This window comes from Taeniopygia guttata, chromosome 17 (assembly GCF_048771995.1).
Source record: "Taeniopygia guttata chromosome 17, bTaeGut7.mat, whole genome shotgun sequence".
Taxonomy (NCBI): Eukaryota; Metazoa; Chordata; class Aves; order Passeriformes; family Estrildidae; genus Taeniopygia; species Taeniopygia guttata.
The window spans coordinates 5201032-5227526 of record NC_133042.1 but is presented as its reverse complement, the minus strand read 5'-3'; the positions used below and the strand labels follow the sequence as shown (position 1 = coordinate 5227526).

The following is a 26495-nucleotide window of genomic DNA, read 5'->3' as shown; positions in this document are numbered from 1 at the left end:
AATGTCTGACATTTATAGCAGTATAATATCTCTGGTGGAAAGTATGCCAGGGAGAGGCACGACTTCCCAAGGCAAGTGCTGGTGAAAGAAAGGGATGGAACAGGAATTAACAGACAAGATTTGTGACTGAATTTCACTTTAGGTTTCCTCCAACTGCTGCTGTTTCCTTCCCATATTTCAAAAGCTATGACTGCCCTGGAAGGTAATTCACACAAAAGCCCCTGAACAAAGCAGTGCAAATAGGGCAGCAAACGGAGATGGGCTGTAAATCAGCATCATCCACCTGGAAGCTTTGCTGGCTGGTGTCCAACTGAAAAATCAGGGCCAGGCCTCAGTAGCTCTGCTTAATATCAGAGACAATAGGCAGGAATGCCTGCCTGGAGATGTTTGCTTGAAACGGATGAATTATTAATAAACTTATTGTTATTTGTTATTGTTCTTAAGCAGCTTGTCTCAGTACACATGTTAAAGTGGATTTCAGTCTTTCCTCATTATGCCTAACAAATATTTATGTCCAGATGCAAAGTGGGGACGGTATCTAAATTCTGATGAGAGATGCCCAGAGGGAATTTGTGTACATGGGGCAGTGGGAAATCTGGGTTTGTGTTTGCATCCCTGCCCACCTGAGGTTACTGTTTGTTTGCTTGAGTCAAGCATCTTCCCAATGGCCAGCCAGCCCATAATATTGTTGGGAAAGCTGCTAGGAGAAGATGTGCAGCAGCTCTGAGGGCTAGAGCTGGCACTGCACCCAAAATTCCAGGTGAATCCTTCCCCAGCTTGAGTCCTGCCAATATCTCTGCTGCATTCCCAGTGGAGAGGAGGGCTTGAGGAACATTTTTGGTGCTGGTTCATGGCTGAGGCAGGAGCAGGAATGTTGCCATGATGTCTACTGAATAAATATGTGCTACTGCTGCTCTCATTTGTCTGTACAGTTTTGGAGGAGTTGCAGATGGCCCTTTAAATACTTGCAAGGCCTGCAGCTTTTCCAGAGTGGGTTTTTTTTTTTTTTTCTCCCCCTTTCTCCAAGCTATTTGGCTCCCTACAGTAATTAATATTATCTAATGGGGTAAAAAGCAAAGCAAAGCCTTCATATTTGAGATTATTCACACAAACAAAAATGTAAACAGCTGTCTGAGAGAGAAGGAAGGAATGGGCTCTGAGACAGGACCCTGCAGGAATGAGCTGCACAAAAGCCTGTGTGCTATTTGATGCCCACTGGGCACAGCCAAGAGATGCTGTGCTGCCACATCCTGGACAAGGAGTGGGGCCACTAGCAGCCTCAGGGCACTGTCCAGGGGGTTTGAGTCCCCAGCAATCTCAGTTCCCACAAAACCTTCTCCTCTTCAATGCCAAAACTCATCACTGTGCTCATCCAAATGGCTCTGCCTGGCTGAAATCTTCCAGGACTCAGGGGATCACAGGGAAGGAGGAAAACATTCCCCATGAACCTCAAGCACTGAGTTTCAGACCCATTCCTAGAGCCCAGGGTGCAGATCTCAGAGCTGGGGGGTTTCAGAGAACAGGGGCAGGCTGACAGGGCAGGGCAGGTCCTTAGCTCTGCCCAAAGCCAGCGCTGAGAGGGGCCCTGGCAGGAACATCCCTGGCTGCAGGGACAGCTCTGCAATGAACTGGGCTGCAAGCTGCTGCCTTGTAACCCTTTGGAGGAGACATTGGCCTTTAAAGGGAGCAGATCACCTCAGGAAGAGCTAATGAAGCATTTCCCTTTGTGTTCCCCTGCCTTTCTCCCTTCCCTGGTCCTTTGGGCACAGGAACCCTTATCATATTCATCCTGACTGTGCTTAGGTCTTGAACCAGGGCTTTTCTTCCCATGGCATTTATGAAGACTCAGTTATTGTTTCCAGGGGATTTAATACAAAAAATCCCTGCTTCTGAGGGAAAAATCTGTTTGGCTGGTGCTTGTCTCCTGTGGGGCTCTTTGCAGGGGATGGAGATGGGAACAGTGAGGTGGGAGCTGCTGGGGAGGGCAAAGGAGGAGAAGGTAACCACAGGGAGACATCTCCAAAGAGCTGGGAAACAACCATCCTGTCTGTGGCAGAGGAAAGTGTGTAAGGGAGTGCTGGAAACACTGACTGCCAAAGGGGGAGGTTGGGTTTGCTCAGAAATGTGTGGCTAGGCTGTGGCTCTGGGTGAATTAATGAATGTATGTACTGCAAGGGGCTCAGAGGAGACTGTTCCTGCAGAAAGGGGGAATTTCACTTGGCCCTGAGGGTTTGAGAAGGATGCTGCTGTTCTTGGGGAAGTGACAGCGCCAGGGCTGCCACCCATCCACGGCCTTGGTGCCTCATGAGCTCTGAAGAATCAAATAATTCTAAAGGTGGCCTGTGCTGATTCCCATATCCAGGGAATTTCATTATATCTGTTTTTTGGGGGTGAAATCTTGGTAGCAGAGCCAGAGATTTTCAGCACAACACTGTTGGCTCTGCTCATCCACCTTCTCTCTGCCTGCTGTGGACAGAGCAATTGAGTATCTGAGATCTGGTGAGGATCTTTCTTCCAGCCAGGAGAGACATGGGAAACTTTCAAAATCCTCTGCAAGAGGCTGGAAGGAATATTTTTTGCTTGTTCAAATAGATTTTAATAATTTAAAACATTTTGTTTTCATGGTGATTTATTTTATATTCCAAAATTAGATCTTATGAATTGTTTCAAACTGGAGAAACTCAAGATAACTCATTCCACAAATTTGGGAAGAGGATGTTGTGACTCAGTGGGAGCAATGTGTTTCTCTTTCTGTCCCTGACATGATTTTTCTGTGAAATGGCCACGACCCTTTGCTGTTTTTATTTCATTTCCAATAAGTGGTGGCTCTGGAAGTGGCTTTTCCAAGCACCTGCACCAAGAGCTGAATTTCTGCTGCTCGCAGGCGGAACAGGCGAGAGCCTGTGGGCATCATCACCATGGATATTCCCTGCAGAGAGAAATCGTGGGGAATGCACTTTATATAACTCCCTGGCTGAGGGAATAGTTCCCAAGTTTATGTTGCAGCCACTGAGCAAATCCCTTGGCTGCACAGAAGCGTCCCTGTAGTACAAAGCTGGGGAGGGGAAGGCCTGATCCAGCTCAGGGAGCACAGGGAGCCAAACTGCAGCCAAAATATGGTTCTGAGCTTCCAAAACATTCTGGTGGAGCCTCCTGTTTGCTCTCTGGCAGTCACCAGGCAGTTTGCAAGGCCATTGCTAACTGCAGAGCTGATGCTTGCAGGATTCAAGCAGGTCAAGCCCGTGGAAGCTCTGGGTGAGGCAGCCTTGCAGGATGACAACCCCAGGATTTGGTTTCCTGCCATCCTGCCCATCATGCAGCTGCTGCTGAGGCTTTGGGGTGTTGTAGACCTGGATACACAGGGTCTGCTTGTGCTGGGGGGTTCTCCCAGCATCTCCATGGCTCTGCCTCAGGCTCTGGCTCAGCAGTGCAGCCCTACATGCTCATCCTTTCCTTGCTCATACTTGTGGTGTGAGTAATCTGCCCCAGAGCCTCCCTCGTGGGTCATGGAGCCTCTTGGGCTGACCAGGACAGGGTCATGAATTTCTGCTGCTTTCACAGCTCCAGCTTGATGGCTCCCTGTAGGGTTCAGGCTGGAGTGAGCCAGGGTTTGGCCTGTCATCTCCCTGGAGCACAGCAGTGTTTTGTGGATACTGCTCTAGCAAATGGTTTTGAAGTAAAAGAAGTGCTGATTAACCCTATTGCAGCAGTGTCTGTGTGACTCAGAGTGTGATGGGTACCAGGACACTCTCAGGCCATGTCCGTGCCAGCTGCTGGACTTCTCTGCAACAAGTGATGCTGTGCAACAAGCTCTCATCTAACTCTAAACTTGCATATGAAAAACCCCCAATGCTATTTAGCTGGTAGCTCCTGGTCATTCCTCTCAATTCCCAGCGGTGTCCCTTTGGGGCAGGTATAAGGGAAATGATAGCTCTGAGAGCTTTGACAAACAAATCCTCTGGGCCTCATTGTAAGGCTGGAAAGTCTCCCACCTCTCCAGTTTTGGAGGTCAGGAAATGAAACACAGACAAATGTTGCTGATCTGGAGGATGGCCTCTCTTCCCAAGGCCAGCATTGGATCTTCTGAATGGAGAGGGAACTGCCTCACCTCACTCCTGGTGCAACACCTGGACAAGCTTTTCTGGCTGATTGTAGGACGGGCATGAAGCCAGCAAGTCTGCAGCCTTTGAATTCTACACCTCCCTCTGCCCCCAAAGTCAACGAGAGCTTTGTTCACCTCTGGGCAGCTGAATTTCCACTTTATTTCCACTTTAGAAATCTAGCCTCCTTCTAACCTGGCATGGGGCACCATCAAAACTGTCATTCCATTAAATCAGAGTAAAATTATTATCTTTTGTTTCCTTTTTCTTGAAACCACAGGTCCACTCTGGCAGCTGTGTGGTTAATCCCAGATCTGATTCTGCAGGTGAGAAATCTGTGAGTTCCCAGAACAAAGTGTTTCCTCTAGTGGCCACAGCACTTTTCACCTTTTCCCTCACACCTTTAGCAGATATTTCTTTGAGGCCATGGATACAACATGTTACCAAGGCAATGGAAAATCCAGGCTCCGTATTGCAGATTTCTTCTCCAGCAGGACTGGGAGGGAATGGGAGAGGAGTCGAGAGCATTATTATTGAATTTATTATTGAATTAATTATTATGGAATTCATTACCACTGAATTCAGAGGGAGCTCTGTGAGACTGGTGAGGGGAGTTGAGCTCCCCACACTGCTGACCCTGGCAAAAATTATCCACCACAAAGCACTGGCACTGCCACTCCATGGGTGACACCAGTGATACACCAGCACAGCACAGTGCCAGGGAGTGAGGGCGCTGTCCAGAGCACAGCATCACGCTGCCTGTGACCTCTGAACCCGGCCCCTGTGGAAACCAGAGTGGGAATGGCAGCTAATCCCTCGTGCTTGCAGCCCTGCCAGGTGCTGGGCTGGGATTTGAGGGGTGATGTGTGTGGCTTGGGGCTCAGAAGGGGATGAGAATATTCCTGCTGCCTCAGGAGGACAGGGAGCCTTTGTCCCATCATGCCACACAAGGAGGACTGTCCCTCTGTCCGGAACGTGCTGTCACATCGTCCCCAGAGCCCCGTTCCTGCGAGCCCGCGGTGCTTCGGTGCCGGCAGATGTTGCACAGCTGGACGGGCTGTGCGGAGCAACACTGACATGCAGCGGTCGGCAGCTGCAACTCTGCCTGCCCCTGCCCACCCAGCTCAGCCTCACCAGGGATGGCCCCAGGCTTTTTTTTTCCCAAAAATGTAGCTACTTCCCCGTGTAAAAACCCCATCACGGCTGGTGATCTTCCTCCCATAAAAGAGGTGTTTGTCACAGAGAAATCACCTGCTGGTGAAAGAGGGGGAAATTCCTAGTAGAAGCTTCGTTTTTCCCAGCATGTTATTTAAATTCTTATTATTTAAATTCCTTTAAAAACTGCCCCATAACGCTGCTTGTAAGTGCCCATGCTGCACCCCAGAGGGTGCTCCCAGATGGAAAAGTAGCTGCAATGCTGCACCAGGGGAGGAAAAGCCTGGGAGGGGAGAAATTTCAGATATTTCAGCTCTCAGGAGCTCTGGGTGTGATGTTGGCAGCCACATTGCTCAGAAGAGTTTGGCCACACCGGGTGCCTGTGCTGAAAATCTGTCCCTGGTATCAGTGCTGATGTGTTTTGAAGCCCGGCCAGGGAAATGGGGCTACCCTGGCTGCCAGCCCTGCTCCCCAGAGCTGTCACAAGGTCACGCTGACAGCTCTGGTGGCACCTGGGTATGAGCCAGCTGTGGCCAGCTGGGCCCATCCTCTGCTCTGCAAAGGTCCTCAGACTTGAGCCCAGTCATGGATGGATGTCTGCCAGCCTGAAGCACCAAAACCCAGCAGTGGTGGTGACAGGGAACAGACAAAAAGAGAAAATGGGGAAATTATAACATCTGATGCAAGAAAAATCTCCCTTTTCCCAGGTTCAGTGTCCAGTGTTTAGCAAACCCGGGGTTTACAGTAAAAGTCCAAAAGATGCTCTTGTGGCATGAGAAATTGGAGCAGTCCAGGGAGGAACACTTAGGAAAGAAGGAGCTCCAGTCTTAGCAAAGGGGCTGCTTTGGCTGGTTTGGTTTTGTTTCAGGAGTCAAGCCAGGGCTGTAGTGGAGCACCAGCTCAGTGAAAAGTTCCTGTCAGCGTGTGGTGTTTTAGGCAAAAGACTGAATCAGACTCTTGAATGTGTGAGAGGGGAAACAGTGAGTAGGTGCTGGGAGAAGATTTTACCTTTCTGTGGGGCTGGAGAGACTGATTCAGGAATTTTGCATCCACTTCAGGTGTCTGCATTTAAGAAAGGGTGTTGGAGAGTGTTGAAAAGAGCTACAAAAATGATTGAAAGACTGGAGAAACAGCTTTACAGAGGAGAGAATTTAAAGACCTCCATCTGTTTGTATTATTAAAAAAAGAAGTTGAGAAGTGACTTGATGACAGTGTATAAATTCCTTCAGAGGAGAAAAGAGTGGGCATTGCAGGATCTGTAATTTAGCAGGGGGAAAACCACGGATGGCTGGAAGCAAGAGCCAGATGAAATCAAACTGGAAATGAATCACCTTCATTGTTAAAAAAAAAAAACCACAAAACAACAGGTCCAACATTTTGGAACCAATTCAAAGGAAAAGGGTGTTTTTCTTCAGTCTCAGTGTCAGAGAATTTAGACTGGGAGCTTTTCTCAAATACCTGTGTTAGATAAGGCACAAGTTAGCACAGAATGGCTGGAGATTAATGTGGAGGTTATTGGGTGGAAATGGTTGTGTGGATACACTCAGCACTGCAGTGGCATCCCAAAAGATGCAGTAGTTTATCCACCAGGTTTCTGAGCAGGACTAATGAAGAATGTTAACTCAGGAGACTCAGGAGTAAGGATGAAGTGAAGAAAAGAAAGGGGGGAAAATCCATCATGGGGTTGATTTACTTATTGGCTTTTAAGGAAAAAAAAATAATCAGAGAATCAGAGACAAGGAAGAGCAACGCCCTTGACCCAGATACCTGCAGGTATGGAGCATCTGGCCAGGTATGGTCAGTCAGAACAACCCTCTGGAAGCAGGAAATGAGTTGCTGAATTAATGACGTAAATTCCAGAAGGGGTTTAGCTGTGCTGGTGTAGAACACACTCCGAATTACAGCCTTGAGGCCCTTCTGAGTGCAAACACCAGCTCTGGCTGTGGGAGGGTGGGATTTTCCCTACCCTGGGTGCACATCTGGTCCTTTGTTCTGGACAATGGGAAGGCTCCTTCCTCCCGCCCTTGCTGCTGTTCCTGGCTCTGTTTCTGGCCTTGTTCCCACTGGCTCAGCCCAGCCCCTGCCTCCTCTCAGGCTCCTCACACCCACCCTCCTCCCAGCAGCTGGGAGCAGTTGGATTTTGGGATGTGGTGGTGCCAGGTTGTGGCTTCTCATTGCAGCAGGGAAGCTCAGGCCCGAGCACTTGGTAGAGAAGCAGAAATAAAAGGTTTTGCTTTGTTGGCTGATGGATTGCCCAGTGTTAGAGCCCAAATGGCCTCTCAATGTCCCACCTGCACCCCTGGGAATATCAAGGACCTTGTTTCCTGCCTTCACACTGACACTTTCCTAAATTATTCTGGGGTTACAGGGTTTGGCAGCTGAAAAGGTCAAACGCTGACAGGCGTGCTGTCCCCAAAGCTGTCCTTGGCTGGGCTTTATTTCCCAACTCCAGCCCTGCCGCTCGTGTGATGCTCCAGCACTGGTCTCTGCCAGGAGTCAGGATCAGCCCCAGCCTTGCTGGAGCCTCCTGGGGAATCACTGAAACAAAACTGTGGAAAGAATCAAGCACCTGGAGTGTTTTAGGAGGGAGCCTGGGCTCTGAGGACAGCACCTGGCTCGGTGTGGGTAGTCCCCTGCCCAGGCAGGGTGGGGATAAATAACAGCCTGTCTCATTCGGACAGGTCTCTCCATCCCTAATCCCTTCCCTCCTCATGTCCCAGGTAACAACAGGCTTTCAATGAAAGTGAAAGTGAAAGGTGAAGTGTCTGTGGCAGGAAGCAAGAGATTGAAAGTGTTAACAGAGCTTTAGGGTGGGTAATAGCAGGAGATTTGTGAGAAGGATCTGGAAGAAAAGCCCCTTTTCAAAGGAATTGCATAATCACTGGTAGCTCAGTGTTTCACGCTCAAGGATTGCCTTCACGATCTGCCATCAGAGGAGAGGATTTGCTGCTCTCTTCTGTAGATGAGCACTACAGAAACCCTTCCCACACTGCTTTTCTAAATCTTCTTTGAAGGGATGCTCCTCTCCTCCTAGCGAGTGGCAGGGCTGTGCCTGTTTTGTGACACACATTTGCAGAAATAATCAGGAATAAAAAGGGGAGCAGAAAGCACCTGCCATGGGGGGATGCCCCTCCAAATCCCAGTGTTCCAGAGCCAGGGGCTGGGGAGAGAGGGCTGGGGGCTGCACTGGAGGGGAAACATGCCCCACTTGTAGATCTGTGGGGTGCTCAGCTGCAGGCAGAGCTCTTTTGGCAGCAGGAAGGATAGAAAGGGTTTCAGTGGAAATGATCTTTATTGGCAAGCACAGCTTTGCTGAAATCAACCCATTTTGTGGGAACATGTAGGAAACTATTGATGGGAAGAAAAATCGGAACCATTCATTTTGACCTTCAGAGGATAATTTTTTCTTCCAAAGCATTTAATTTCAACAAATTGTTCCATTTAGTTTTGATTTTACCACTCAAATTGATGTCATTTAAATCTTCCACGTGTGTGAGCTGCTGGTTCCTGGCTGTACCCTGGCAGTGCTGGGCACCCACAGCACCTTTCCATGGCACAAAAAAGGGAATCCTTCCTCATCGACACTTCTGAAAGCCTTCTCCAGCAAATTTGGGATGCACAGGAGGATTTGGAGATGAAAACACATCTGAAAGCATCACAATTTCCTGTGGAAGAGAAACTGTACTTTCCAAGCACTCTGAGTCAGTAGTGCACAGCCTGACCCTCCCTGCTCAGCCTTTCTGATCCAACCTCTCAGACAGCATTAAACATATACATTAGCCAATTTATTCCATGTTTTGCATTTGTAGGACACTTTTGATATGAAAAAGAGCTTAGCTTTAAATTTGTGTGACCTTGACTTGCCTAAAGTTAAGCTGCTCTTTAAGTCTGTGTAGAATTGGGACCTTGTTAGTGGTCCACACACCCCCTCCATGTCCTGCTGATGTTCCCCTGGCAGGAGAGGGTGGTCTGGCAGCTGATTGCATTGATCTGAGGTGGCAGCAGACCTGTGCCAGTGCCAGGTTTGTTTGTGTTCATGTAGGAGTGGTGCTGGCTGCAGCACACAGCGTTGCAGCCCCGTTCACCAGGGCTGGGACTTCTGCTGCTGTCTGGGAATTTGCAACAAGGACAGCAACTGTTCCCTGCTTCCCTGCAGTGCTTTGTGCAGATAAAAAGGTGTGTGAGGCTGCAGAGGCTGCGGGGGGCTCATGGCCAGGTAAAGGTGTGTCCCTTCTCATCCACACCTGGATCCAAGGCCCCTCCTGGGTGGATTTGCAGGGAGCTGGAGGGAGGGATGCTCAGGGCTCAGCTGACTGCAGTGACAGGGCTCTCCTGGGCTCACCTTTAAAGCAACAGCATTATTTCAGAGACATGTTCAAGGGCAAATTCCCCGTGAGCACAGTGTGTGAGTGAGTGGGACACAGTGAAGGAGGAATTTGTCACCTTTGGGTGATGCTGTGGATGTTCCTCCTGCACACTGAGGTGAGGCTCCAGGCCTCTGCCCACCCAGCCCTGCCACCAGCAGCTGTAGGCCTGCAGAGACAACTCCCCAGGCTCCCTTTTTAACTCACTTGCTTTCATTTATATTCAAATCAGAGGATAAATGAAGGCAATGCGTGTGCTCAGCTCAGGCAAGGCTGCTGCTCCAAAGCAACCACAGAGAAGGTGTTTTATTTTTAAAATAGATAAAGGAAGAGATGAAGACAGGGAGTTCTGCATTCTCACTATCACCTTCTTGTTGCTAATGTTGGCCTGGTCACAAAACCAGAAATATCTGTAAAAATTGTTTGTTTTCCAACACACAGGCTGTTTACTTGGCTCCAGCAGGGCAAATAAAGCCTAGGCTTCTGCTCGTGCTTTAAGTCAGTTCCTGTGTCTCATGACCAGGTTTGTAGAGATGCTCCTGGGGATTTCAACTTCCAATCAGTCTTTATTTGATGATTTAAATAAATGATAAATATGCATGTGGAACAATGAAAATATTCTTGGAAGAAGTGTAGCCTAAAGAATATATTGATCTCCCTTGAATCAGGGCTCTGCAAAGGGAGAGGCACCCTGCTCAGGGGCAAGCCCTGCAAAACCCCACTGAGGCAGGCTCCTAAATGAAGGTGGAAAAGATCCCAGCATGGTGTGTGTCTCAGTCTCACAGGCCATGTGCCCTGAAAAGGCACATGGGATCTCACTAACAACCCTCTGCATTTAGAGCAGGATTTTGCCCTAACAGATGATCCTGACGTTCTTAAAAGTGACGGTGCCCTTTTGCAGTGTGTTTTAAGCACATGTGTGCTGACACCTCCATGTGTTGACCAGGCTGGACTCAGCCTTGTGCCTCTGTCCCTACGGCAGAGCTGTGCTGCCTTGTCTTTTCCTGGCTTTGCCCACCTCAGAGCACACAGAACTGTCAAAACCTACTTAATACACATTGACTTAATGGGAGTTGTGCAGCAAAGTGCTGCTGGATGCTTGGAAGGCAAAGTCTGTGCAGAGGATTCATTACTCCTGGATTGTAATTAATGATAATTAAAGAAAAAAAAAAAAAGAGAGAAGGTTTTGTATTGAGAGCTATGCTGGATGTCAGAATTAACATCTCATTGAATTATCAAAGCTTTCAAGCAGTAGGTGGTGGAGAGTGGCTTGGGGCTTGCAAATAGGTCAGAGAAAGAGCTGGTTGCTGGATATCTGATAGAAACTTTCCACTGGGGAAGAAAATCTTGCTGATTTGATGGAATAGGAACAATTCTTGGGAGGATATCTATTCCCTTAAAACGTATGGAAAAAGCAGGCATGGAGGCTGGGCTGCCTGCATACGACCTGGGCTCTGTGGCTTGCTCCCTGGGGATCCCTCCTGCTCACATATGCATTACTCCCCTTCTCACTGCAAAATGAGAACACAAAAAGAAGGGAAGCGTGAACATTTTGGTGGCATGGTGCCAGCCAGGTTTGCTCTGTGCCTTTAGCAGCTCCAGCTGAACGCCCTTGAAAGCAGCCATCGGTTTTTTGGGGGTTTTGGGTTCAGCCGGGGATGGTTTGGGTGCGGTGCTCTAGGCTGTGGAGAACTTGCAACTCTGTGTGACATCAACAGGGGGAGCGGCAGATCCTGCGGAACTGTCCCTGCGCCGGGCCGGGGACGTGCCATCCCCCGGTCCCTGCACCAGCATCCTCCAGCCCTTTCACCCGGCATCCTCCATCCCCTTCATCCAGCATCCCCTTCATCCAGCATCCTCCATCCCCTTCATCCAGCATCCTCCATCCCCTTCATCCTCCATCCCCTTCACCCAGCGTCTTCCACAGCCTTTCTCCAGCCTTCTCCTGGCAGCTGGGGGAGCTGCCAGTGGTTTTCACCGAGGTGGGAATTCAGGCCTCATGTTTTCTGCCCCTGCTGCCACTGGGATGTGGCATTACCATGAAGGCTCTGGGTTGTGTGTACCCACAACGTGGCATAGACAGTAAAATTTATTGCTGTGGCTTTTTGTACTGATTCTCATAGTAATTCAGCACTGAAATCAGCCAGCTGGGTGGATGGACTCTCTGTTTTTGCATGTGATCCAACCGCCAAAAGGGGTGGTCAGTCCTTTTTCATGGGTCCTGCTCGGTTAAAGAACCCAAGAACCTCTGACACTGCCAGGATCTTCTTGTCTCCCTCCTTTGTTGGGGTGACAGCAGAGGATAAAGAGATGGAAGGACTGACATGCTTAACTTGCTTCTCCCAAGCAGAGGTGAGAATGTAATATTTTGGGAATCAGATGAGCAGATTTGGCCGCCTGTGCTGGTCCTTGTGGGGACCAGCCCTGAGCTGAGAGGTGGGCACAGCATCCATCCTTTGGCTCCTGAGGCTGTGCAACTTCTATTTCAAACTAAGGAATTTCTTTGTTCCAGACAACTCTTTCCTTAATCTTTCCTCTGCTCGGTTTCTTCTTCCTGTTCCCATAGACAACAACCTTGTGTGAACTGCTGGAGGAGACAGTGGCTCAGCAAACCCTCCTGCCTCCCTGCCAGCTGTGTTCCCCCTGATCAGAGGGACACTCTGCTCCCGTGGGGAGCGACAGGCTAGTGGCAATTATGGAAAGCAGATCTCAGAAAGGTTTGTCTCTGTGGGGGAAATGGTGCAGCAGAGCTGCTGGGGAATAATAATTCTATTAGTATGCAGGAATAAAGTCCTGTTTATTTCTGAGAAGGGCATGGGTATGGGGGAAGAACAGTGAGTGATTGCAGAACAATTATCCCACAGCAGCTATGCTGGGCAGTGTTTGCCTTGGAGGCAACTCCTAAATATTGTGCTAGAGAAGGACTGGCAGCCTAGACCATGTGGTGAGTGAAGGTGGGGCTGTCCCATCCCAAAGGACAATTGTCAGTGGGGCTGTCCCATCTCAAAGGACACTTTGTCAGTGGTGCTGTCCCATCCCAAAGGACACTTGTCAGCGTCCATTGGCTTCTGCAGGAACAAGAGGTTATGCAAACACTCACCTGGCAGTGCCGCACACCTGCGGGCAGGGCCGAGCAGCCGAGAGCCGCCAAGCTCCCAGCGCTCTGCCCCTTCCCGCGGTGGGATGTGTAGGGATGCTGCCGCTGCTGCCCTGCGGCTCTGCCCGGCCCACCCAGCTCCTCCAGCGCATCCCAGCCTTGCTTCCACGTGCCTTTGTGTTGATCCGAGCGGCGGGGCTGGCAGCGCGTTCCTGCCGGGCTGCAGCAGGCGTGAGGCGGCGATCACCCAGCCGGGCTCCGTGGGTAATGGATATCCGTGTCACCGCGCTTCCTCCCTCCGGGACCGGGGGGGCTTGGCCAAGGTCACTGCCGGTGTGGAGCCTGGGGGGCCCAGGTGTCATTGTCCTTGTGGTGGGGAAAGCTCCATCCCCGGCAGAGGAGCGGCACAAAGCCTCACACCTCACACACCTTTTTTGTTTTGTTTTTTTAAAGGAGGCGGGCAGGGCACGCCGATGCAGGTGGCTGCCGGGGGGGTCGTGACACCCTCGACCTGCCATGTCCCTCCAGAGCCCTGCAAGGAGCAGCGCCCCTTCCCGAGAACCGCTTTGTGTCCCGGCGCCTTCCTCGTTGTTTCCCAAAACTGGGGAGGATGGGGGAAAATTTAATTTTTTTAATAAAAATTCTAAACACGACAAAAAGTTAAAACCTTCAAAACCCCGTATCCTGACAAACCGAGCAGGCACGCCCCGCTGAGAAAGGCAGCCGGCCCTAACCCGCCGCCGCTGCCGGGGGCTCCGGCCCGGCGCCCCTCACGCCCTCACAATGCCGCCCCCTCCCCGCCGCGCGCCGCCCCCCGGCCCGCCCCCGCCCGGCGCTGATTGGCTGCGGCGCTCCGTCAGGTAGGGCGGGCGCGGCGCTGATTGGGCGCGGCGGCGCGGGGCGGGGCGGGCGCGGCGCTGTCAGCCGGGGCGCGGCGCGGCGGGAGCCGCCGGAGGGGCGCAGGGCGCGGGCGCGGCATGGCTGGCTGAGGCGGCGGGAGGAGCCGCCGCCGCCCGGCGCCGCTCCCGGCCGCGCTCGGTGCGTGTGCGAGCGCCCGCGTCAATGAGCGAGTGCATGGCGGAGCCCCGCGCCGCACCATGAGGCGCCGGCCGAGCACCGCGCTCGCCCTGCTGTGCCTCGCCGCCCTGCTGGCCGCCGCCACCGCCGCGCTGCCCGCCAGCGCCGCGCCGCCCGCCGAGCCCGGCAGCGGCAGCGGCGGCCCCGCTGAGAGCAGCCTGGGCACGCTGCCGCCCGCACGGCCCCGCGGCACCGCCGCGCCCGCACGGGGCAGCCCGGCGCCGCCGCCGCCGCCGGAGGAGGAGGAGGCGGTGGCGGAGGAGGAGGAAGAGGAGCAGCAGCAGCAGGAGGAGGAGGAGGAGGAGGAGGAGGAGGCGGCTGCGGACAGCGGCCCCGCAGGTGAGCGGCCCGCGGCGAGGCGATGTCACCGGGCCACCGGCGGGGAGCGGGACCGGGCTGCGCCCCATCCTCCGCTGGGTGGACAAAGGCGCGGCCGGGGACGGGGACGGGGCGGCGGCTGCCCGGGCCCCTCCGGCTGCGGCGACCCCCGTGCGGGGCGGGCGGAGCAGCTCCGCGCCGCGGGACCCCCCGAGCATCGCCCGGCCCGGCCTCCTTGCGGGGCTGCGTGCGGGGTGCCGCCGCTGTGCCGCCCTGGGATGCGGGCTGGAGGGGCAGCTGTGCCTTGCCGGGGCTGTTACCGGTGCTTTTGGGGCAGGGGCTGGTCCGGGCTACCCGGAGCGTCCTTCAGGCAGTGGTCCCTGGCATGCACCGTGCTCCCGGTGGAGGAGATGCAGACAGGTCCTTCCCATCACCTTGCACCCAGGCGGTGTCCAGCAGTGTGGGTGCTGGCCTCGGCATCCCCCGATGGGACTTTGTAGGTCGAGTTAGTCTGCAACCATCAAGCGTGCCTGGTGTCCTACCTCGATGTGCTGGCAGCAGAGAGATAGCAGGATTAGTGATGACTTGGGGTCACCAGAGCCCATGTTCTTACAGTGTCAGGAGGTGTGTTTGCAGCTCAGAGGGTGCTGGGGTGCTCACATGGTATCTGATGAGTGTGCAAGGACAGAAATGAGCCCCAACTTCATCTGTGCTGGGAATGATGAGTCTCAGTGCATCCTGTGTGAGGCCGCATCCTGCCCCTGTGGTGATCAGAGCTGAGGAAGGTGCTATGGCAACAGGAATACGTGGAATTATCAATGGAAGGTGTAAGGAGGAGAGAGGTGAAGGGTGGATGTGAGGACTGTGCTCTCAGGTGAAGCTCCTTCTGGATGTGGTACACACTGACAGCACTGGTCACTTGCTGGGAGGTGAAACACTGATGTTCTTCAAAGCTGAGATTTCAGTTTGCCTATAGATTAAATAGGCATAACTGTGCTGGACTCCAAGGATGGAGCTTTGTCCACTTATTTTACTGGAGAGCTTGGCTTCACTCTGCAGTTCCAAAGCTGTATCTTCAGACACATGCAAATACTATAGCACTGATTCTTTCCTGTTTTATATTTTTTTTTTCTCTTTGCCTGGAAGATGTTTGGCTTAAGCACGTTGAGCTTCCTCTGATGTGAAACGGATGCAGTCTGTTCTGGTAGTGTTAGCAGTCTGAACAAGGGGATTAATCAACTTTTTTCATTTGATCTGAAATAAAATCGACTGAAGATCTGGAATTGCTTGTTTTTCAGACTTTAATTTGCTTTTTTCTGTTGAGGTTTCTCTCTTTGCTTTTTCTGGAAGAAACAGAATGGCTTAAGATTGGGAATTGCTGATAAAGGCAGGATAAGTTGAATGTTCTTAAAGGAAAAGCAGTTTTTTCTCTTGTGCCTGATCGTACAGAATGGACTGAGCAGCTCAGTGCAGCACAGTGCAACCCTCTGGGTGCTAACCAGGGGATCCACATTCACATCCTGAGCTTCCTCCAGCACATTTCCCTCTCTGACCTCTGTGTTGTGCTTGTTTCCATTGGTATCCATTAGTATCCATTGGCACTGGGTCTCCCACCCTGAGCTCCAAAGGCTTCATCAAGAGCATCCTGCTCCTGCAGGCAGAGTGGCAAGTGCATGGGGTGGCTGGTTTAGCTGTGGCTTTGGGATGCTCCCAGATTCATGCAGGATGCTTACATAACATCCTCTATGTCTTCTGCCACTGCAGCTGTCAGGGATGGAAATCTGGGGAATTCTGTGTCTAACCCCTGTGCTCCCACGGGCTGCCCTCACCCCTGTGCTTCAGTTCTCACTCGGGAAAAGGGAGCACTGAGGATCAGCACTCCCCTCCACCACCCCTGCGTGTGCTGAGGCTGTATTGTAGAGGCCAACATCACCCTTTGGAGTTTTAACGTGCTAATTATTAATGGCTACAGCCACTTAATCACAAAATTGCTCTCTGGTGCCTTTACACTGTGGTGATGGGCAGGGCAGGAGCACATGGCAGATTGTGTTCTCCAGGAGGCCAGGTTGTGAGTCCTGAGCCTGGCAGGTTGAGATTAGCCCTGGCTGAGGGGGGATTGCTGCTGTGCCCCAGAGCTGGGCAGGTTTTGGGGCACCTGAGGGTGGATGAGACAGCATCAGGAGGAGAGGCTGGGCTTGGCAGCATCCTCTGTGATGGGGGAGCCTGGGGTGGATGGTACAGCCGTGCTCTGCGTGGGAGCTGCTCTCCGTGGGTTTTGTGGGGTTTTCTGTGCTGCCCCATCTGCTGTGAGCTGTGCAGAGGTTTGCTCTCAAAGGTGTTAAGCACCAAAGCCACAGCAAAGCCAGTGAACATAATGGGCTTAGATGAAACCCTCCGTTTGCTTTAACTCGAGCATGTTTTCAACATCACTTTTCCAACTCAGTAGGTAATTAATGTGTTATGTGCTCTGTTGCATTAAACAAATGGGCCTTTTTTCATGCACATTATTAGGAAAGCTTCCCTTAATGTTCATAGCATTATCACTGATAAGAGGTTGGTGTGAGAGGCATCAGGGCCAGTGGTGTTCAGAGCTACCAAGATTTCAATTCTGACTTTGGTGCATTTCTCATTCCGATTTAGGAAGCACTTCAGTTTTCCTCGAGCTGCCTGCTTGCTCTATTCTTGTCCTCCTCCTTTTTCGAGTTTCATTATGTTTATTTTTCTTTCCAAGCCTGTGATCATGTTAAAATCCTGGATTTTGTTTCTAAGGGAAGTAAATTGCTAATCCTTATGTTTGTGGAGACAAGCTTAGAGGTATCCCCCGCCTTATCACCAAAGCCTTCAGCACCCACTGTTGAGAGTCTGCCTCCTTCTTTAATCCTCAACAGTCTCATTTTAAGCAGGAGCTGGAGCTTTGCTGGCTTGGGAATGGCTGCTCATCGGGTGGATGCTTGTGTTGGAGCAGAGATGCAGCTGCTGTGGCCAGCATGGTCCTGGTTGGACTTTCCCTGCCTGTGGAACAAAAATCCTCAATTCCACATGGTTCTTAGTTGAGTAACATGGGTCTCTTTGAAGGATGTTTTGTTCTGTCTCTCTTCCTGCCCCATGCACAGCAGGTGGGTGGGCTGAAAAACCCAAATGTCCTTTCACAGCCTTGCTGTGCTGGCTCAGCAGGAGAGCTGCACCCAAACCCGGGGTATTGCTGTCTTTACTTCTCTCCTCCCCGGTGTTTTGTCATGCCTCACCTGCCTTCCTGTGTCACCAGCTCCCAGAGGTGACATTGGGTCTGACTCCTCACCTCTGCACCACCTAGGAGGGGACAATGAACAATTTCTGCTGCAGCCACAGGGCCGGAAATGCAGGTGGCTTGGAGCATTAACCACGGGAAGGTGTCACCTGGAAATGTGTGGAAGCTGAGTCAGTGACTGATGGGTCCCCAGCTGCTGGCGTGGGGCCACCTCGGGCTGGGGTGCTGCTGCTCACATGGAGGAGGTGCAGCCAGAGCCCCTCCATGGGTGGTGGCTGCAGCTTTGTGTGGGATTAGCTGATGGGTTTAGCTTGTGAAGAAGAGCCTGGCAAATCCCTGGGGGCGTTGGGATGACCTGGGTAATTGGCTGGGCACAGGGGAAGTGACAGGTTGAGGAGGGGAGCTGGCTTCATCCAGCTGGAGAGGTGGAGAGTTTTGCTTTTGTGCAGGGCATGTGGAGAAAGGTCTGTGCATCCCCTTCTGGCAGGAGGTGTGGTGAGGGCGGGTTTGGGGGGTCCCCACAGCACTTACAGTATTGTTGTGGAGAAAAGACTGGTCCAGGCCATGGAGCCATCAGCAGCCAGACCCTGCCATGCTGGGGCTGTGCCCCTCGAGGGGTTGGGAGCTCCCAAATCCTGGTAGGACAGAAACAGCTGAGTTGTTGAAGGTAGTTTCAGGATCTTGTGCCATCATCCCTTTTGCAGCTCTAAGTGACTTCTCCTCTGATCCAGCCATTAGATCTTTTGGAAGAAGTCTTCCCACTGTGTATGGGTCCACCTGCCTGAATTTCTCTGCCTCTGACCCTGTTGGGAACAAGCAGGAGCAGCCAGGGAGGGTGAGCTGGAGCTTTCCTCCTGCTCATTACTTGGGAAGGCAGCTTAAGCCTTCCTTGTTTGAGGGCTCAGGATTGTGTTCCATGTGGTTACAGAGATAACTTGTGTTCAAGGTGCTAGCAGGATTTAAATTTATTTAAAGAAATGGAAATGAAGGCATGGATGTGAAAGCTGAGGATAAGGAAGCTGGTCTTGTTCCTCAGGATCAGCACGGGAGCAGCCAGGGCAGAGAGTGCCTTTTTTCCATCAAGTTTGTATCTTTGAGCTTTAAATGAAGACATGTTGCCCAGAGCAGAAAATGTCACTCCCTTGCCTTCCTGCCTGCCTCCACGCTCCCATCTGAATCATTCTTGAATCAGATGCATCCAACTGTCCTGACTCAAAATTGCAATTCTGGGACTTAGCAATGCTCATGAAAATCAGGATATTTCTGGGAGGATCTGTAGAACACTGAGGGTCTTGTTTGTTAGCTTGTCTCTGCTGGGAGAAATGTGTGGCTAAGTGTGGCATGGGCCTCCTGGTCAGCAACTGGTTCTGCCCTTGGAGCACCTCCCTGGTGCTGCCTGTCCCCCCCGAGGCACCCTGACCCTGCCTGGCTGTGCCACAGGGGACAGGACTGCTGTGGTCAAGGAGTGATGGTGTCATGGGCTACACCCAGGTGTGACCTCGGCGTGTGTGACCCTGTCCCTGAGGGCACTGTGGTGCTCCAGTGTGGCCCTGCAGGTGGCTGCAGCATCCTGGGATCTGCCCATGTGGGTGGCAGCGATGGTGGGCACTGAGTGTGTGGCACTGATGGTGAGCAGCATGAGGATGGGGACATCCAGGACATCCCATGCCCCAAGGCTGTGGGCACAGGAGCACAGAACAAGCTGTTCCTGAGGAGCTGAGGTCCTGGATGTGAAGTTCTGCTGAAGTCAGGGGAAAGACTCCAGAGGTTTTCTGATGAGAGCCCTACAAATACGCGGGGCTGAGGCTCGGTGTGCTGGTGACATTTGTGGAGCTAATGCCAGCTGACTGTCAGGGAGCGCTGCTGCCCATCTGAGGTGCTCGCTGGTGCTTCCAAGAAGCAGCCGAGCTCTTCGTGGTGGTGTGAGGCATCTGCCAGCTTTGGGAATAAGCCTGTGCCAAGGCCGGGTGCTGAAGGCAGGGATCCTTGTACAGCCGTCTGCCTGGAAGGGAAGGCTCCTTCTGCTTTACCGCTGACAAGCACCTAAAAAAATAAAACAAAGGAATGATGTTGAGGAGCTGGATTTTTGTACAGCACCTTGATTGCACCTGAGACTTTGCTGAGCTCTTGGATGATGATGGAGCAAGGGCTCGGACTTGCTTTAAAAGCCCTGGAAAGCTACAGGCTGTGCTGCCCTGGCAGGTGCTGCATGTCTGAGCTCAACAGGACTGCCTTGTGCAGTGAGGCATCGCTAGGTGGGAGTGGGCCCAGAGGGGCACAGTCTGGCACTTTATAATTGGTTGGGGATATTAATATATTTTATGAGCTAAAGGCTAGATTGCAATCTAGCCATCTGCCCTGCCTTGGGGAGTCGTGTGTCTCCAGCACCCCAGGAGAACAGAACCACTTGCAATTGAGTCTCATTAAACTGGCTAAAACCCAGATTTCTGGTTCACAGGAAATTATTTGCCTTTTTTTTTTTTTTTTTTTGACTTTTGGGTTGTATCAGACTGAAATGGAATGGTTGTTCTTGCTTTGCTTCTGCTCAAGCTTCCAATGAGCTCAGTGAGTGTCCTGTGCCTTGAGGCCGCCCTGTGATATTGTTGTGCCTGGGGCTAAATCCATCCCCAGTGAGGAGCTGGGGGCTGCTGGGTCCCTGCCAGGGGGAAATGCTCCCAAAATCACAGCAGGGCTTGTCTGGAAGGGTCTTTTATTGGATTAAAGCTTGTCAGTCTGGAAACATTTCCAACAAGACATTCTAGACTTGGAATAATTGAACCTCATTTGTCTGGCAGAACATTTTCCCCCCCTATTCAATGGGAAACTTCCCGATGGAGCAGGGCAGGCTGTCACCTCTCCTGCCAGGGTCACTCAGTCCCATCCCTGCATGGAGGGATGCAGGGAAAGCGCTCCAGCTCCTGCATCCCAGCTGCGGGGCTGGCAGCAGCTTGCCCGGCTCCTCCTGTTGTCTCCAGCGATTGAATAAAGGCCGGGAGCAGGGAGGGGGCTGCTGGATCCGCCTGCTTTCCCGGGATTTCGCCTAGCTGCCTGGGAAGAATAGACCCTCCAAACACTGTAATTGCCTGCGGACCGATTGAGCTGCCCAAAGCGGCTCTTTTGTTGGAGGCTGAATTCCTCCTCTGCCTGGTGCTCATCTGGATCTTCCCATGCAAAATTCCCGCTGCCCTCTGTCCCCAAGGTGCAGCAGGGTCGGGATGCTGTGCAGGCTGCCAGCCCCCAGATTTGGCAGCAGCCTTTCAAGGCTTCCCCCCCCTGCCCCGACTCTGGAACAGATTTTGGAGGTCTCTGCTCCTCATTCACACACACAGCTCCTATTTCAGTGAATGAGCTGCATGAACTAATGCAAATCCTTAGTTTGGTCTTGTGCTGCTTAAAGGAGGATTTTTCTTTCTTTTTTTTTTAATATATATTTCTGAACACCTGCTGTATGAATTAAAATTTGCCTTGTAAATGTAACCGATTCATAGTCTAAGCATGAGCAATGGGCGTTTGCTTTTTGCCTGGAAAAAGAAAAAAGCAAAAGTGTTAAAGGTTTTTTTTTTTCCTTCTGGCAACTTGGCTTTAAAGCAGAGAAGCCAAGACACTTCTTTTTAAACCATTTTTAATTCAGTTGCCCCCTGTTCTTATAACTAAGCCCCCAGAAACATGACGAGGCAAGCATCCCTGCTATTTATAGCTCTGCTCCACATGCCTGTTTTAAAAATCGGGCAGCTAAATGGCTCTGCAGCCTTTCAGCAAAAGGCCTAATGACACAGGCATTTTCTGTGCATGGATGGGTGGGTGTTTAAAGGCTGTTGGTGCTGAGCCTTCACCCTGAGCAGGCTGGATGGTTTCTGCAGCAGGGAGTTTTTCCCTGGGCAAAGGGGAGCCCCTTGGCACTGCCCCAACCCTGAGAAGGGGCTCTGGTGGGCTGCACCCCACGGCTCACCCCTGCTCCAGCCACTGGGGATGCTCCCAGCAGGGTCAGTCCTTCCACCTGTCCCCCACGCCTTGGCCCTTCTTGGGATTGCCATTAAACAAGATATATTGATATCCCCAAGTTGTTTGGGTATTTTTAAAATAATTTGTTGAAGCTGCATTAACCTTTCATTCTTTTTTTTTTTTTTTTTCTCCTTTGTGGCATCACCTCCCTCTAATGGGAGGCTGCTGGTAACCTTTACCCGTTTAACTGGTCATGCCACTTCTCAGATGAATCTGCTTTATTCCTGGCAAATGATACAGCCACAGTTTTCAGGCAGCTTTACTCTATTTTGACTGACTGGCTGACTATATTAACTGATAGTGCTGCTTGGGCTGCTTTGATCCTGTATTATTTATGGAAATGATGGCACATAACTCTGTGTAGCTGATTAATGCTGCGTGTATTTTTAATATGCTAGTTCTCCTGTTTGATCTGTGCTAAATGATTATTCTCTGATGTGTTCCTGGGTTCATATTGGCTCTTTATGAAAAGGAGATTGAAATGGACTGTTTGTTTTGTTGCCTTTTTTTTTTTTCCTCCCAGTGGTCTTATCGTGGGCTGGATTTTCAGCTTTCACAGGTCGTTTTCCCCAGCAGGGCTCTGCCTGCCACATGGAGCACTTACACTTTATTGCTATTAATTTGAGCACTTTGTTGGTGACATTACTCTAAATTCATTCCTGTGTGTGCAGTTGTGGGAAATTTTGAGATGATATAAGGTAGAAAAACAACCTTTTAAGTGATGCTCAAGCCTTCTGTGCAGCTGCTGAATGAGATTGTGACTGTCACCCGATGGGATTTGGGTCCAGCAGCACCTGAATGAGAAGAAAACCAGTCTAAAATGGCAAGGGTGTAATTCATATCTTCTGTGCCCTGTCACAGGATGGCTGGGACTGGTTGCTATTAAGAAGATGACTTTAATTGCCAGGGATGTGTGTGCTTGACCCACAGCTTCCTCTCCTGCAGTGTGAGATGTGTCATGGCTGGGGAGGGATCTGTGGGCAAAGCTGATGTTTCATCCCATGGCATGTGCAGTGCTGCTGGTACTGACGTGCAGGGGGGAGGCTGATGTCCTTCATCCCTCCTCCAAAATCCACCCCCAGCACTAGATGTGGCTGACAGGGTGGAAACCAGGAGCTTGTTCCTGGAGAACCATCTGTGAGCTGGAGGATCAGCATTTCCCCTTCCCAGGGCCTAGTGGAAGGGAAGGAAGCTGATGGTTTTTTCAATACATATTTTTTTCTTTTGTAATACCTGCTCATTTTCATGGCACAGGCAAGGGTTGTCTCCAAAGCCCTGCCCTTACCCTGCATGTGGTCACATCCACCTTCTCCCTGGGCATGCTGTGTTCCAGCAGTAACAGGTTTGTGAGGATGCTTTCATGAGCAGTGCTGTAAAGGTGCAAAAGCAATGCTGAAAACCTTTAAATGAAAGCTTTTCTTCCCCTCCTCTGAACAGTCCTTTTTGTCAAAATCAGCAAAATATATATCTTTCTGCAAAAGATCCCATTTCCTTTAATGGGCTTTTCCATTGAAAACAGTTTAAACTTGATGTTCTGTTCCTTCCCTCCAAATTTTTCAAAGCTCCTTGGGCTATGAAAACTTCAATTATTCCATTTTCCTTCCCTCTATTAAAAAAAAAATATATATATGTATATATTACATTTTTTTCTGCTAGCTAAAGCTCTTGCCTTTTATCCCAAAGCAAACATTATAGACTGGGTTTTAGGGTGTTTTTCCTCTGCCCCAAAATAGACATGCTCTCTTGAGCAGTTTTTTGGGGGAAAAAACCAGGATGAATGCACCATGTTGGGCTCTGAGCGAGCAGGCAGGATTTTAGGATTTTTTTCCCTACAAAGCCAGCTGCCTCCCCAAAACACATCTTGATGGCAGATGGGTGACTAATGGGGCAGGGGCACCCACACCTTCACCCTGTCCCAGGTTTGGAGCGTTCCTGGCTGGGAAGGGGCAGGGAGCTTGCACAATGCCCCAGCTGGCAGTGCCTTTGGATGGCAGGAGGTGTTGCCATGCCCCCCTTCCCACCCCAAACTGCAGCCTGGCCTGTGGGGAGCTGGGCTGGGTGCAGTTAGGAACTCCAGGAGATCCCAAGGAGGATGTGCTCCAGAGGTTTGTCCAAGCTGGAAGGTGGTTGGAGTTGGAATGGAGCACACTGACCTGTTGGCTCCTGCCTGGGCTGGGTGTTTGCTCACTTGCTGCCAGCACAGCTCCTTTGCTGGAGCCTCCCCAGCTTTGTGCTCTGCCCTTCCCTGCCATGGCCAGTGGGGCTTTTCCCAGTCCCAGTACCTGAAGAAGGATCTGGGGGGGAATTTGCCATATTTTCCAGCTCCTCACCTGACTTGGACATCAGTGCTCCCAGCACTCCCCTTCCTGTGAGCATCCCTGCCCAGTGGAGTTTTCCAGCAGTGCTCCCCCGTTCCAGGGCAGGGCTGGGGGTGCCCCAGCGTGGGTCTGGGGAGCTGTTGGGCTGTGTGGCATCGCTGTGGCTCACTCAGCATCCCCTGGGCCAGCTGGCACAGGGAGCAGATGGGGAGGTGGAGCTGGGTGCTCGGCCGGGTTTCAGGCTATGATAAAGTGAAGTGACGTAGAAAACTAAATACCTGTTATTGGAGAAAGGCAAACAGAGCCCTCACCTGCCTCCAGCCTTTCTCCCTTCAAGGGCAGGCTGCACGCCTGCCATGTAGCTCCCTGGAAAACATATTCTCTTATTAATGTGCTTGCTTTCGTTTGGCTGTGTTGTTGAGAAATACAAGTTTGACTCCAGATAATGAATGACAAACATTTATCTAGTCTTAACTATTTTATTCTGAGAGGTTTTTTTCCTCCTGGAAGTTTACAGTGAGTTGTTGACAGTGTGCCCTTTGACGTGGATTAGTGGTGACGCCTGGCAGTTGGATCTTCCCATCCTTTTCACATCTTGGTTGTTCCTTTCCAAGGGAAGCTTTTGTACATGTCTAATCCATTTAAAATGAAAGATAAACACCAAATGGACCAGTCTCTGAAGGGACAGTCAGTTACAGGAGTGGTACTGACTTCCCTGTGGAAGGCAGCGAGCTGTTTGGGATGGATGGAATGACAGGAGAGAGCCCCAGCACCTCATTTTGGTGGCAGGGGATGCTGAAGCAGTGGCTCTCCCTGATTTTTGGTTCACAGACCCGTTAAAAGCTTTCCAGGAAGTGTGTGGATGGTGAGTTCAAGTTCAGGGACTACAGAGTTGATGCTCTCCTCTCTGCTTCACCACCCATGGTTTTGTGATCCCTCTGAGAGGATCCCCTGTGTCCACTGTCAGGATGTACATGAGCTTTGTACATGAACTTTGCCTCAGAGCTGGCATCTCTCCCACCTGTATAACTGTGATTCCAGGTGATATATTTATATTTTCAGTGGGTGCAGTATTGGCCCCATCAAAGTAGAGTCTCAGGGCTGTGTCAGGTACTGGCAGCTCCCTGGGTTTGGTAGGATTTTGGATGCCTCTTTACAGGTGGGACTCAGATCCTCCTTTCACCTTGTTTCTTTCTGACAGCAGAGCTGGTGGAAGAGGAGGCACTGCTTCTCCTTCTGCAATGCCAAAACAGTCATTATCAAGCCCTCAAAAATGAGGAAATGGTCAAGATAGAAATGTCAACAAACCTCTCCTAGCTGACCCATTGGCTGCAGAGGAAGCTCTGTGGTTTTGAGTTTTTCTTTGGCTTGGGATCAGGCTTGGTTTTGCCAGCCCCAGCCTGAGTGTGCTGCTGTTGCTGAGGGTAATTCCACCTTGGTGATGCTGGAGGGCTCAGCTGTGGTTCTGCAAATCACTACTTTGATTTCAGCATCTTGGCTCAGACTTGGTCTCAGCGTAGTGCCTGAGCTGTGGTGAGAGGGGGGTGCTGCACAGGGAGCCTGAAACCCTTGTGGCTGGCTGCCTCCCTCCTTCCCATCATGCTTTTAAGGCTTTTGCCTATTTACAGAGGATTTGGGTGTTGTGTGGGACAGGGCTGTTGTCTGTTGTACTTCTCTGAATGACCTGGTATGTATTGTGGAGGTTTCAGAGAATAGGCTTTAAGTTACTGTTTGTTTGTGGTTGCTGAACTCGTGCTGTTTAATGGAAACATTTCCCTTTAGTAGGAGAGCTATTGCTGGAAGTAAATACAGGTAATAAATACCTCGTGGCAGGAGCTGGGACAGGATGGAGCTGCAGTGTCCATCCACAGTGACTAAGCAGAGGGGAATGAAGAGCTGATGTTCTGCCCTGGCTGGAGTCATCCATGTGCTGCAGGGCTTGGGGCTCCAAGCAGAGGTGAGGGGCAGGCAGGGGCTGGCAGCTGCCCCCAAAGCCCTGCCCCTGCTCTCTGTGCAGAGGGGGATTTATGCCCTTTAAATTCATGCCGTGGCTGCAGTTGCTGGAGGAAGTTTTGGAGTACAGCTGAGCTGCACCATGCTGGCTGCTCGCACTCAGCAGATGATACTGGATCTGCTGCAGTCCCCTGTTTCCAGTGGTAAGTGATGACTTTCTCCATCCAGGTGTCTTTTTCCATGACGTGTCCTGACCCATATCAGTTCCCTCTTTGAAAGCTTGGCTTCTCCTCCATGGATTTGCCAACAAATTTTGTCTGGCTGCGGTATCTACGACCCAGTTTGGCAGGTGCTGGGTGAGAACAAAGGTGTGAAACAAGTTCTGAACGTGGGAATTTAAGTCACTCTCTGTGAGCTGGCATCACTGTGTCCTGTGCAAGTGCAGCAGGACAAGTGCAAGGCTGCATTATAAAATAAGGGAATAAAATGTAGGGAACAGGAAACTTCTCTTCCCAGCTCGGATGACATTTTCCTTGCTCTGTCCCAGCAGCTCTCCCTGCTCGCAGCACGTTGTAACTTACAACTCCTTGTCTGGCAGGAGTTATGGTAACTCCAAACCAGCCCATAGCACTATGTCATCATAACCCTGAAACAGGACCCAAATGGCAAAACCTGCCTGAAACCAGTTGTGATTACTCATGCTCTGTGCTATCCCTTTCCCCCGCTGGGCTTTCTGCTATGGTAATTCCACTTATTAAGCAAGGAGACAAAACACCTTTATTAAACTTGGAACCAAGCTTGGGAGCAATGAGAGGAGCAGGACTTGCTGGCTGCAGGCTGTCAAAGAGTTTTCTTCTCCTGTCT

General features: G+C 51.2%; 2 protein-coding genes across 7 annotated transcripts in view; one reads left to right on the top strand and one right to left on the bottom strand.

Moving 5' to 3' along the window:
• The window catches only part of COL27A1 (collagen type XXVII alpha 1 chain), a 203893-nt gene extending 190399 nt beyond the window's left edge, over window positions 1–13494 (bottom strand). For 3 of the 6 annotated variants that reach the window (XM_072936676.1, XM_072936679.1, XM_072936678.1), the window contains exon 1: window positions 12720–13491. The gene's annotated coding sequence lies outside the window, so the exon portion shown is untranslated. Of the gene's footprint in view, window positions 1–12719 lie in introns of all 6 variants that reach the window. The other 3 variants (XM_072936677.1, XR_012058524.1, XR_012058523.1) reach the window with 3 other exon arrangements.
• Window positions 13495–13640: 146 nt separating this feature from the next.
• MEGF9 (multiple EGF like domains 9) overlaps window positions 13641–26495 on the top strand; it is a 49093-nt gene continuing 36238 nt past the window's right edge. Inside the window, exon 1 of the mRNA XM_030287003.4 lies at window positions 13641–14132. Within this exon, the coding sequence (XP_030142863.4) occupies window positions 13814–14132 (319 nt within the window). The 5' untranslated portion in view covers window positions 13641–13813. The remainder of the gene's footprint in view (window positions 14133–26495) is intronic.